At 39.2% G+C, this 13,405-nt stretch overlaps 1 protein-coding gene across 1 annotated transcript in view; it reads left to right on the top strand.

The window, feature by feature from the left end:
* The window catches only part of LDLRAD3 (low density lipoprotein receptor class A domain containing 3), a 58,151-nt gene extending 45,065 nt beyond the window's left edge, over positions 1–13,086 (top strand). Inside the window, exons 4-5 of the mRNA XM_042862316.1 lie at positions 6,364–6,709; positions 8,233–13,086. Coding sequence (XP_042718250.1) covers positions 6,364–6,709; positions 8,233–8,494 — 608 coding nt within the window. The 3' untranslated portion in view covers positions 8,495–13,086. The remainder of the gene's footprint in view (positions 1–6,363; positions 6,710–8,232) is intronic.
* Positions 13,087–13,405: the final 319 nt, after the last annotated feature.

A 13,405-nucleotide genomic window follows, 5' to 3' on the forward strand; every position in this document is an offset into this window, starting at 1 on the left:
ATGTGTGGCCTGTGGTTCTATTAAACAGTAACAGTGATCATCTTGCTCAGAGCTTCTGCAGTGCATAATAAAAGGAAGTCTTTCCTTAGGTAGGCACTGAAGGTCGTGAATGTCTTTTCAGTCTTCTGAAAGAAAAGGCAAAGATGCATACGGTGCTATTTAGACTTCTGATTTATATTGAAATACTTATGCTTTTGTGGAAAATGTAGTTCTTGTCAGTACAGAGGGACTTGGGAGGAGGTCCTTAGTGTCCTTCTGCAGACCAAGAGCTGTGGGGTAGTCTGCAAAGTGACTTGATCAAGACAGTGCAAACAGCACTTCTGCACATAGCTTGTGTTCCCTCTGGAAGGAGCAGCAGTGCAGAGGGGCAGTAACATCTAGATTTTGCATACGTCTGTTATCACTGTCTCTCCAACATTTCTCAGACATCATTGTCTAGACTGCATGTGGGCATAACAGGCCAAGGAGCCAGGAAGACTATGAGAAAATGGCCCAGTGGGTGACTTCTAGAGCTGTGTTAAGAGCCACCATCTGCTCCATTTCACCTCAAGTGATGTGCTGGCTGCTCTGCTTCTAGTTCATGGATATTAGGAATGCTGAGGTGCATGTCATGAAATAGCTTGAGACCTTTCCAAGCCAGGATACCTTTGCACATCAGTGTTGCCTTGATGTGAAGCCCTCACTCCTGTAGACATAAGTGGAAGAAGCAAGGGATTTCATTATGCTGCTTTCCTAGAAATCTGCTACATTTCCCAAGCACCTGATAGGTAAAGATGTAATTGTACCATATTGTTTCAGCCAGTTCCCATAGCTAAGGTCTGTTTAGTACATGTAACACTTGTATTACCAAATCTCTCTTCTGTGCATGAAACAGGGAAAGCCAAAGCAGGGCAGAAATGCTCCTCAAATGCAGTGGGAAACAAATCCTGGCTGCAAGTGTCTAAGGCAAATATGAAGCTGCTTGGGGGTGGGAGAATAAATGATAACTGAGCATGAAACTCCATAAAGGAGCTGGGCTGTCTGGGATAGATATTGTTTCTGGCTTGGAAAAGGGCGGTAGGCACGCAGGGGATCAAAAACAACTGGATTAGAAAGGCCATCACTTGAATAAAGAACATTTTTAAAGTCCAGGGCACAAATCTACATAAGGCTTGTTGTAGTGACATGTGACATCATCAGAGGTGAGATCTATAAGGGGCTTGAAGTCTTAGCCTGGATGCCTTAGGTGTTGCTGTGGCACAGAAGGTAAGTATAGCACGGAGGCTCTGCCTGGCTGTATTTGATTTTTGTCATCTTTAACCTTCCTGCTGCAGAGCTGCTCTTTAAGCAGTTGGAATTTAAATGTGTTGTTACAGTAACGTCTTTGTTGGAGATGGACCGTGACTTGTGTTCATTAAGGCTACGGATGTCTGCTCAGATTATGTATTTCAAAAGCTTTTTCTCTGATGAACTGTGAAAAGCCAGGCTTGAGCAGAGGATTGCGAAAGATAAAATAATAGACCCTCTTCCCACTGTCTGGCAGACCTAATGCGGTTAATGCAGCTACTCTCAGAGCTTTTCAAAAACTTGGAGACAGCAAATTTGTTCACAGTCAATAAGATGGTCTTCTGAGCACAACCCCTTACGTTTCCTTTATCAGTCCTTTCCTAAATTATTCACAAAGCTTTTTACACTCCAAAAATCTCCAGTCTGTGGATTCAGCATTTCCCAGGTAATAAGGTTTAATAGGCATAAGTGGCATTGATAAACTGTTTATACATGGTGTGATTAAAAAACATAGATCTTCTTAAGGGAAAAAAAAAAAACATGAAAGAATAAATACGCCACGAATTTAAACTCTATTAGCCTTCCTGCTCAACTTTTTTTCTTGCAAAATTGTATTTAATAGAAAAGTAAGGAAAATTCTCTAAAGCTACCTGGATGATACTGGCTGCTTCTGGGAGCAGATGGCTGTATTACCAAGAGATTCAGTTCAGTGCCTTCCGTGATGTGTAAACATTTGCTGGAAGTTACTGGAGCAGAACGAAAGAGTTGCAGCTTTTTCTTTCTGAAGTAGTATTGCATGTTTGGCTAAGGTTTTTCAGGTGGTGTTTTTATCTCACCTTTTCTCTATTAAGAAGTGTACAAAATGTGTACGATTCATTTAAGCAGTGTCAGCTTCCCATCCTTCCCTTCTGCACCCCTGCATGCTCACGTAGTTCTAGGACAAACTGGAATGACATCTTTGGAAGCAGCTGTTTGCACTTCTATTTTCTCTTTGTGCAAAGCCTTCTCTTCAAATTTAAAGACATTGACAACATAAAGTAATAAGGGGAAAGGGAGCATGTGTGGCTTTTCTTTTATTCAGCAAGTTATAGAAGCATGGCAGAAGAACTTATTGCGTTCTCCTCCACTCTTGCAGTAGCTGGACGTACATCTCTGATGTGTGACGCTTTTTTGAACGTGTGTTGAATTATCATTAAGTTGTTCATTTCAACAGGATCAGATAATGGAAGAAAAGACATTCTCCAAATGTCTTTTACAGTCAAAACTGTCTTGTAGTTCGGCTGCTTTTAGCTGTTATATAAAGCAGTTTTTGTTCTGGGATGTTATTTTAGAAGGAGACCAATAAGGGTTGTTCATTTTTTTTTTTTTTCTTTTGGATGGCAAGTGTTTTCTCTAGGGCTACAAGTCAAGCACAGCTATCAGGCTCAGGTAATGTTACTTTAGTCTTTAGCATTTTTGCAGTTAGTGACTTTGTTAGCAAAAGGAAAAGATGAGACAAAGATTCGTCTTTCCTGGTTTAAACTGCTCCACAGGGGAAGTGGAATACCACTGGACTTCATTTGTGAGCATCTTTCGCTAAAGGCCTTTAAAATTTTGTTTTTATGGCCAGAGGGTCCACCTATAAGGCAAGAATAAATATGTTGGTGTGGGAGAAGAGTGTTTCAATAGTACACTGTATGTATAGAGGCTTTCCGCACTTAGGGAGATGGATTATTTACATGCAGAAAGAGAAATGTCTGTATTCAAAGTACTCAGCACTGCCCAGTGTATAAGAAAGAGCACTTGACAGATAAAACCTGATTTTTTTCTCTTCATAGTGTATTTCTGTACCCCTCAGCGCAGCACCATGCCAGAGTAGCACAAACTAGTACTTGCTGCACTGATGGGGATGCTAATTTAGATCCCCCAAACAGTGTTGCTTATGGGCTAGTACAAAGGCCATGCCAATCAGCTGTTTTCAAAACAGCATCATTTTCACTATGTTTGTGGTTGAGAGAGATCTATACTGACCCCAGTGGAGACATATCTTAGGTTGCTCTTATTTTCAAAGGTATGGTGAAGTAAATGGAAACACAGGCAGTAAAACTAAAAACCTGAAAAGGAATAGAGAATTACTGGCAAACAAATGATGTAATTCCAAAACTGCAAAACAGTATGTTAAGAGCAAACTTGCTCCAAATCTTTGTAAGATAGCTAGGCTACTGTTGTGTGAAAAGGTTTTGAAGCTAGATAAAACAAGTGGTCGGTTTTGTTTTGTTTTTTTTTTTTCCCCAGCCCTATATTGTCCTAAAGCTGTTATCGGATTCTTTCTCCTCTTTAAAACATCTGATTTTTGGCAAAATGTTTTTGGATCTATGGAGGCTTTTCATGCAGGACCTAAAAAGGACCTATCCCAAACAGACAGATAACCCTATGTGTTTTCAAAAGAAGTTGACATATAATTCACTGCTCTCATTTTTTCTTCGTTTCTTGATAAGATGAAGATTAATAAAGAGGAGAGACCATGTTGCTGAGAATAGTCCCTTGGTAACTAATTATGTCTCATCAGGTCTGCAAAGGCATTCTGTTCTCACTCTTCTGCCCATGTGCTTTAACTGGTGAACCAAGATGAGTGGAAGTCTTGTAGTATTTTACTGGAATGTCATAACGTTTTTACTTCCCTTGTGCCAAAGATTCATAGGCAACTGTATTCACCCATGGATCACTCCTTGCATATAAACTTGTTGATGTTTTTGTACAAATGATCTTCTTGTCACTCCACTCCCAGCACTGGCCCTTGTCTGTCTTATGTGACAAGAATTCATTATTCAGCAGGTGAAGTTAGAGAAGCCATAGTAACATGTGATGAGCTGTAATTAAGCTTCCTAATGTACATGAATTCATTTCTTCCGTTCTGATCTGACTTGCATTCTTTGTGCAGACTTTGTTGACTTTGCTAAGTGAGCCAGAGACAGGTAACAACAATTTCTGCTTCCTCTCCAGTGCTGCTGTGTGGGGAAATAAATTCATGAGGGATTCTCACTGATGTGTGTCATAGACAAGAAAACTGGGATTATTCCGTGGTGAAATGTGGCTCACAGGTGGCCTCCAAAGCAGCTCTGTGGTCTGCGGTTACAGTGGTATTGACAGGAGAGCATGTCTATATCAGAGCATTAGTTTTCTTTGTGGTAACAGGACTGATAATCATGTTTTCTTAGTTCCAGTACAGTCTTTCCTTCCCTTCTCTTCCTTCTACTAAACTATTTTTGATTAAAATTGAGATGTTTAAAGGATTAGCCAATTTCAGTTGTATTATCTTACCTAACTGATACAGAAGTTATTTTTAGTGATGCTGTCAAGTGTTGCTTTGTGTTTTACCATGAAAGTAGAGTAGTGAAAACAAACATTGCAAGAAATACCCCAAGGGTCTTGATTCACAAGTGGTACTTGAGGAAAACTGTTCTACTTTGTCAGATACATTTTGTGTACACTTCATTATTTTTTTCCCAGAGACAGTTGTAAGTGGCTCACTTGCAATTCTGAGTGACCAAGACCTGTCAGCTGGTGGGTGGGAAGGGAAAAATCATGTTAAGGTATACTGTCCCATCCTTTTGCTGTAGGGAATGAAAAATTGGGATAGATGGTCCCCTTATAATTTTGTGGATTTTAGAGGGTCAAGGGTGCAAGGATTTTTTGTTTGCTTTTACTCAGCCTCGTGTTTTTGCTTGAGATAGATTAATGTTTTGTGTCAGAACAGCATTTTTATTTTTGTGTCTGTAAGGAGTTACAGCCTCCACAGGAATGGAAATTCCCCCAAAAGAGAAGGCAATTGTTAGATGCTATTGGACTTCATCAGCAGGGTGTTGACATGGATCAAGGTTCCCAGCCCTGGCACTGAAGTGTGGCAGTCACATCAGTGTGTGTGTCATTTTGCTTCTTTAAGCCACTTTTTCTTTGCATTTTGCCTCTTTCTTTGTTGTTTCTTTTTTTTTCCTCATAAGATTTGCATGCAGTTCAAGGTCCATGTAGATGTTATAATTCCGTTACCTTGTTGTTTCTCTGGACCCTGAGCAGGGATTCCTTCTCCTGTGTCGTGGCTCTGAACAAATCCTGTGTAACTTCTTTTAGAATTCTTGGTGACTTTGCTGATTGCTCAGTGCCTTCTGCACATAAAGCACTGGCTGTATGGTATGTGAAGTACGTCTTCTGATCTCCTCATCTTCTCTCATCACCAGTCTTCCTGATAAAGCTACCATTTGCAACCATGCTCCTGCTTCTTCCCACCCAATTCCCATTTTCAGCCATTCGACTGTCCATTTCCAAGTCAAATCGAAGCCCAATTACGTGGTTTGCCATGCCCTCACTCCTGCTCACATTTTACTTTTCCTCATTTTATTATAACCTAACCCATTTGTTTGCTTGTTTTTTTTGTCCTTCCCTTCCTAGACCTCTTTGCTTTTAAGCTTGTACATCTTTTACTGGTATCATGTCTACCAGGCTTACAACAGTGATTTTATCTGCAGTTCCGAAGCACTTTCTACTTTTAAATTACTTCCAACAGGAGGTCTGTTGATCACAAATGTCTAAATAATCATTTACTGAGCAGCTATTTGTATTCTGTTTTACCTGTTTGGACTGCTGGATTTCTGGAGCAAAGGATGTAGTTGTTACCTTTTTTCATAAGTTCTAAGTAAAGATCAGTTGTACCACTTTATAAAAAGCCTGATCTTTGCTTTTAATGATATTTCTGATTGTAGTGTGCTTTGCCAGATACGGTTGTGGAATTGTGCTTATGTCTCAGAAAGGGATGTTCTAACCTGTGGAAAAAGTAGTATGAGTGAAAAGTATGATTGAGCGAACTTCATGATAATGCATGTGCTTCACCAGAGTGTATTTTCCTGCTCTTCAGCATTCTCTCTCTCTTAATTTGTCTGAGACATGTATTACAGGTGAGAATGAACTGAGAGGTGGTCAGCCAGTCTCTGTTTTGCATGCATGTAGTTCTAATATGCTAAGAAACTTGCTTTGTCACACAGCATGCTAGCAGAAAGAGTATGTTGTCTTACAGAATTGTAAAATGAAATGAATCTCAGGCTTTCTTCTCCTTTTGTCTTGCAGAGGCAGGCAGCGGCCAAGATTACGTGACCTCAGAAAATCAGCTGCTCTATTACCCCAGTATTACCTACGCTATCATTGGTAGCTCTGTCATTTTTGTGCTCGTGGTGGCCTTTCTTGCCTTAGTCCTGCATCACCAAAGAAAACGCAACAATCTCATGACCCTGCCAGTGCATCGCCTGCAGCACCCTGTGCTGCTGTCCCGGCTGGTGGTCCTTGATCACCCACACCACTGCAGCGTTACCTACAACGTCAACAATGGGATCCAGTACATGTCCAACCAGACCTACCACAGGCCAGAGGATCTGGACTCGCCTCCGTCCTATTCAGAGGCTGTGCTGGACCAAAGGTATGTACAGCAGCTATTTCTGTTCTCACCAAAGTTTCACACTGGTTGCAGCTGTGTGCATCTGTGCTTCTGCTTCCTGTTTATTCTTATTATGCTTTCGATGGTGATACTGTGTTGCTATTCTGTCAAGTTCACTTGCTTTTATTACCATTAAAGGCACATAAGGCAAACTGAAGTCATGATCCTTGCACGTGCAGTTGTGGAAGCAGGAAAACGCAAAGAAATTTAGAACTCCTCTTATAATATCCTGTGCCAATCTTGAGTCAACACATGAAAACTTAATTCGGATTTTTTGCCAAAAGCTAGCTGGTAGGACATACTATTAAAAATATGTATGTATATATACATCCTGGAGATGAGTGATAAATAAGTACATAAAGTGAAGAGATCTGCATTTCTTGCATCAAGAAATTGAATAGATCCTTTATACCTGGAGAAAAAAAAACTCTGAAATGGAAAGCTCTGTTCTTTTTTCTTAGGTAGCTGAAAGTGCTTTGAAGTTTTGCAGGTGTGTTGATTTTGTATTGGTGACACTGGTTTTATTTGTAGATCATTAACCTTTGTTTTAACCTCTGCCTGTAAACTCTTCCCAAATAAAATTGCTAGACTGACATCTTTGTACATAAAAAGGGCATAGTGGGAACTTTGATGATCCAAATTGTTCACTGTCACCCTGTCACCATTCTTTAGCACAATCTCTGGGATCTAGGAATGATAATATAATCATTTACATTCCTATTCTCTGCTGATTTGGCAGCAGCTTACTTGTCTTAATGTTGACATTCATAATAGTGATATCTTTTCATTAGTAAGGACAACTGAATGAACAGCAGTCCAGATTGTAATCACTTCTCACCTGGGCCACTGCAAACCATCTGCAATTTCAGAACTAATTGCTCCTGATACCTGATATCAATCTGCTGAACTCTGTCATTCCTTTACTTTTTTTTACTATCAGAATCCAAAAATAGTCTTACTGAATCTAGTACCACATCCTTTCTGTGCCTACTTAGCATTGCTTTGTATGTGGAATGCAAAAAAAATTCTTGTGAAGAATTCAGTTCATTATTTATTTGTAGAGCCTAAGCCATTAATCTTTGTCACTTAGCAGAGGTTTCTTCAGAGCTTTGTGCTCGCATCTTTATCTACAGATGCAAATCTACTACTTACCTTACTTCTTTTATAGTGCCTTCTCAGGTTGTGTAAAAGTTACACAAGAAAAAACTCTTACTTCTTCATCTTGGAGGGTAAGCTGAGATTTGTTTGGCAACGCATGTTCCTTGCAGCAGGAAGTCATTAGTTCTGTTGCATCCTGACTAGAAACCTTGTTACCTGGCGATGCCTTGGAGATTTTGGAATAACATGAATAATATGGGAAGGTCTGTTTAAGATCATCTGACAGGTGTCATCATGGAAATGCCAAGAAATACTGCTCATTTTATTCTTTATTGGAAAAAAATCTTATGTACGGTTTTCCATGCCGCTATTTCCAGTAACCTCTTACTACGTTATGTATCTTACAGCAGACCGCCTTGGTTTGACCTTCCTCCACCCCCTTATTGTTCTGAGTCTGAATCCCCTAATCAGCCAGATCTCCCTCCTTACCGGTCTCGGACAGGAAGCATGGTGAGCACAGACACCCCCACAGCTGGAAGCCCTCTGGGCACAGACAGCGGTTGGACGAGAGACATTCATGAGAGCATGGATGGCCACAGAACCCTTCTTGAGAGGACAGCAGATCCAAGCAATTCTCTGGTCAACCATGTTGATGAAAGAGAAGCGTAACTGCTCCAGTGTTTGGGATGGACAAGAAGAGATGCTCTTTTTCTAGTCCATGTAGTTAATTTGCTGTTGCTATAAGGTTCAGGCAGACGTGTGCCTGAATAACGACTTGATTTGTGTCCACGTTAAGTTAATTTTTTAATTCAGCATTTTGTGCTCATCAGAGACAGAGCTGTGAGAGCTGAATGTGGAGTTGCATCAGTTCTTGACAATATTCCTGCAAGCAGGTTCCAGTTCAGACTAGCAAGGGAAATGGTGCTATGCTGAAGAACTGATGTGCTGTATTTCTCAGAATATATACTGTATTTGAATGTATATATGTGCATGTGTAATATTGACAAACGTTGCACGCAAAAGCTATGCCGGATCTCTTGTTTCTAGGCTGCTTCCTGTCCTCTGTGAACTGTTTCTTCCTGCTGCCTAGTGCCAGGTGGTGGTCATTGAAGCACGAGAGAAGCAGCCCTTCAGGAGGAAAGAAGCCCAGTGCTAAGCCCACTGGCAGCACTCAAATTGCAGAAGATAATGTATATGGCCCTTCTCTTCCTTGCTTAGAACTTTCTCCTTGTGAATGTAACTTTCAGTTTTAGCTTGTGACGATGCAACAGCTCTATAACTGTGCAAACAAGTGTTTTTTGTTTTTATTCCTCTGCCCCAATGCTAGTATTGAGGCCAAATTTGCATGGATTTTCTCAGGAAAACCACAGAGGTTGGCTCATCTGTCAAACTTCAGGCTGACTGTGGAGGCAGTGAAGCTTAACACACCAGCTCAAGATTTCAGACGTGGCAAAACAACATCACTCTATGTTTCTTCTTAAAAATAAAAAATAAAAGTTAAAAAATAACAAGCATACAAAACCAAAACTTTTCCAGGTACATCTTCAACACCAAAACCAGCCTGAAGCAAATCCATCATGAAAACTTCTGTGTGGATGACTAGTTTGTTAATTTCTGAAACAACTGAAGGTGGGTGAAATGTTTAGGGCTTGTCAGCGTGTGGTCATGTATGTATACACATGTTTAATACTGTATGTATGTATATACATCATGTATTGCATAAGTTTAGTTCTGTTTGTATCTGTAGAACTTCAAAATCTTGACATTTTTCTTACGATGTTCTCATTGCTTTTTCTTAATTGTTTGCCATTATTCGTATTCATTTGGTTCAAATTCTAGTTTCTTCAGATAAACAGAATTACTTTTATCTGAGTTTTTCTCTTTTAATTCTTAGAATGGTCTCCCATGAAATATGTTTCAGTGCGCAGTGCTGAATCACCCACAAGAAAGCAACTCAAAGGTAAAGGTTTTCAGAGTGGAAAGAGGGAAGGTAAACTCTGAATTTTAATGCCGCTGCAGTGCTGTGCTTGCACTTAATATACAGAAGAGAATGCAGCGTATTTTTTCTTGTCCGGAGGGAAGTTGGTCTTGAGGAATTATTTCTGTTTGTCTATTAGCACATTTCCCACTTCTCATCTTCCGAGTAATGAACACTGTCATTAAACAGGCTTTGCTGTTTAATGGAAAAGAGGGAAACTACTGTTCTTCCAAAGCCTCTGCTTTTTTTCCTCCCTATTTAAGGTAACATCTTTCTCCCAAAGGATAGATGCTTGGGACTCAAGAATTCTTGAGTGTGGGTGTAGGTAATGGAGTGATTAAAGTTCAGTCTCAGTTCCAACACATAAAACTGAATTGGTTTTGTGTTTGTTTTTGTTTGTTTTTATTTCCATATCTGAAGTCATCTGACATGATATGTGGGAGGCAGGCACCAGATGGATTTAAAGCAGCGGTCCTTCCAGGGCTGAGGTGACACAGTGGGGACACTGTAAAACTGTAGTGCTGATGGTCTTGGCTTTATTTGGAAATAAATTAACAGCAGCTTTTCCTTAAGGGCTTAGGCAGCCTATTCTGAAGTGCACTGAAGAAGATGCTTCTTGGTCCTTGTAAAACAACATGCAAGCCACGGTCAGATTCCATTCTTGGTGGGAGCTCAAGCAGTATAGTTAGACTGTCATGCACGAAGCAGGATTTGGCTAATTCATCAGTCCTTGCAAATTGGTAGGCAGACTGTTGTCACTGTCACATAAATAGTTGCTCTATATTTTAAATGTAAGTCAAACTTGAGTATAGTTGATGTGACAGCATATGTGGGCATGGGAATGAGTGCCAAACCCTGCTGTCCCTCTTGTTGCCTTTGTGTAGGGATCTGCACAGCCTTCTGTAAGCAAACAATGTAATACATTAACGAAATTAGCCTTATTTTTCTATTGCAGTTTTTGAAACATTTTATTAGATTTCAGAACTTGCTACTGAAAAGTTTACAGTGGTTTCATTAGACTTTCATTTTTCCTGTTTAAATAGCCTAAAGCTGTATTAGTGAAACTAATCGTTGTGTCCTGTGTAACTGAAGTGGCACATATCCCTCTTGCAGGCCTTCCATGGAAGACTGTATTTCACATGTCTTCTGACACACAGTATATGCAAACCAAACATGTTTGCCTTTGGAATCAAAAAAACATTATCTTGCATTGCCAGGAAGTAGGAAAAGAGTGGAAATAGCCTGCTGCTTCTGTCTGTGTCAGTCATTGTCGTTTATGTACATATATATATATATATATATATATAGAAGATACACTTTCAGGTTGTATATATTCGTGTCACTTTTGCATTAAGATAATCCATTTGGACTTTAAAAAAAAAAAAAAAAGGAAAAAAAGGAAGAAGCATTCTAAGTGGTGTGAATTTTTCCCTTCCAGCTAAGGGTGTATTTATCTTTGTATAGGAATCTTTCCGTTTTTTTAGAATTCAAGTTATAAAAGGAGATTGTGCCTTTCTGACTGTATGTTGGTTTGGGGGGGCTGTTGTTATATATCACTGTCTAGAGATCCAAAAAGAGAAACAAGTCTTGTCTTCCTCTTTGTTGTTAATTTTGGGGACCACTTTGAGAAGTACAGGAGTTCAGTATCTTGTTCCAGAAAGGCATGCTAAAACTTTAAGGAAAGTTTTCATCTTACTGCAGTTTTCTGGTACCTGTAACAGATTTGCTAGCTGGTTTCTTTGGAAATTGCTTTAGTATCATACTGAAATTGTTTATAATATGTCACTTCTGGTAGTGTTAGTACAGCACTGTGCTGCATTATTTAGTGGAATCTTTGGAGAAGCGTGGTAGCAACAACTGCACTGATTAAATTAAATATTTCATTGAAAATCCTGCAGTTCCTTCATCTTCATCTTGTAAGGTTGAAGCTAAACGTTCATGAAGTGCTGTGTAGTGGGACTTCTGTAGCTGGTGAAGTTGGAATTAATCATTCTATTGTTTGTGATTGCTCTTAACCTTTTAATTTGAGGTGCGTCCGCCAGGAGCTTTCTCTTATACTTAATATTTAAACAAATTAATGTTCTTTCAAAGGCTGATTCTTACACAAGTAAAACAGATTTCTCCAGAGCCAAGTTCTGATTCCTGATCTGTATTCAGTAGTGACCACAGTAATGAGTAGTTCCACTAAGAGCAGCATTTAATTAATAAATTTGATTTCAGTAAAACAGTTGGAAGAAATGATGGCTTGAGGTAAATAAAGGAATTGGGTTTAGGCTGTTGGAAATAAGGTTTGGATTATTTTTGAAAACCATGTATTTAAATTTCAGAAGTTTTGATTATCTTTAACCTCTGTAGAAGTCAGAGTGCTGTGTATTTTAAAATGAAGCCATTAGTGAATCTGCTTGATAATAAGATGAAGTTCCTTGTATGGCAAATTATAATTTACTCTCTGGTATTGTGCTAATGGAAAACTGGCAGTAATGTTTTTGCCTCTGAACAATTTTCTCTGCTCATGCCTGCAGTGGCAATGCATGACAGTGCTGCGACTGCACTGCAATTTTTAAGTAATTCTGCATTGTTTCTTCCTCTCCTTTTAAATCAGTTTTATTTACACCACTTCACTTTGATACAGCTAATGGGGTCCTTGTGATAGATTTAGAAGTTGGGTGGAGGAAAGAGATGATGACTCTCATTTTAATTAATGCTGCAGCTTGTTAATCTTGTGTGCTTTACTTTTTAGGCATCTTAGAAAAGACAAATGGTTTTAGTAGATAAGAAAAACTATTAATGATGAAGAGGATAGAGGGACACTGATTCTGAATTTAATTTTAATGAATATTTAAAATTGTCTAAATGAAGGAAGAATTTAATGCTGTCTTTTTAAAAGTGGTGATCAAATGGCAAGTACTGTTTTTAACTGTTGCTCATTGGAAGCTATTTTGCATATATGCCTGGAACTAAAATTGTAATCAAGTGCTCTTCTTGCAGTTCATATGAGACCTGAAATATGTTTGTTAGCACAAGGCTGTATTGCATTTGTGGACTAAAATATGTAACTGCAGAAAGAATTTCAGTACCATGCTGGATTCTGCTTGGAATGTATCTCAATACAAAACTGTGGCCTTTGTTTGTCCCTTTTTTACTGGTTTGAGGGTTCTTTTCCACTTGAAATTAAGATGTTGTATGAGAGCTTTAAGGGAAGCTGTGTGTTGAAACCCAACCTTGTCTTAAACTTTTGTAAACTGGATATCCTCAAAAATGTATTCTGTATTTCTGAATAAAGTTGGTGTTTTAATACTGCTCACAAGTGAAGATGTCCCCTATCTCACAAAGCATCTTCTTGTTTATAACCTCTTTTGTGAGGCTTCATCCATCTTCTCTTGCATACAGCATTAAGTTTTGTTAATCATCATGAGTTCTAAACACTATTTTTAAAAAGGAAGTGATGATGGAAACCCATATGTGCATATATGTATAAGAATATACTGACGCAGATGTCTTATATTTATACTAATGAAAATTGCCTGATTTCTTTCTCATCTTCCCGTTTGGCTGGTGCTGTCAAAGACAGGCAGCTGAAGCAGCCCTGTTACGTTGCTCTC

The sequence above is a fragment of the Lagopus leucura genome, unplaced genomic scaffold (genome assembly GCF_019238085.1).
Source record: "Lagopus leucura isolate 7727_CA_CO unplaced genomic scaffold, USGS_WTPT01 Super-Scaffold_1, whole genome shotgun sequence".
Classification (NCBI taxonomy): Eukaryota; Metazoa; Chordata; class Aves; order Galliformes; family Phasianidae; genus Lagopus; species Lagopus leucura.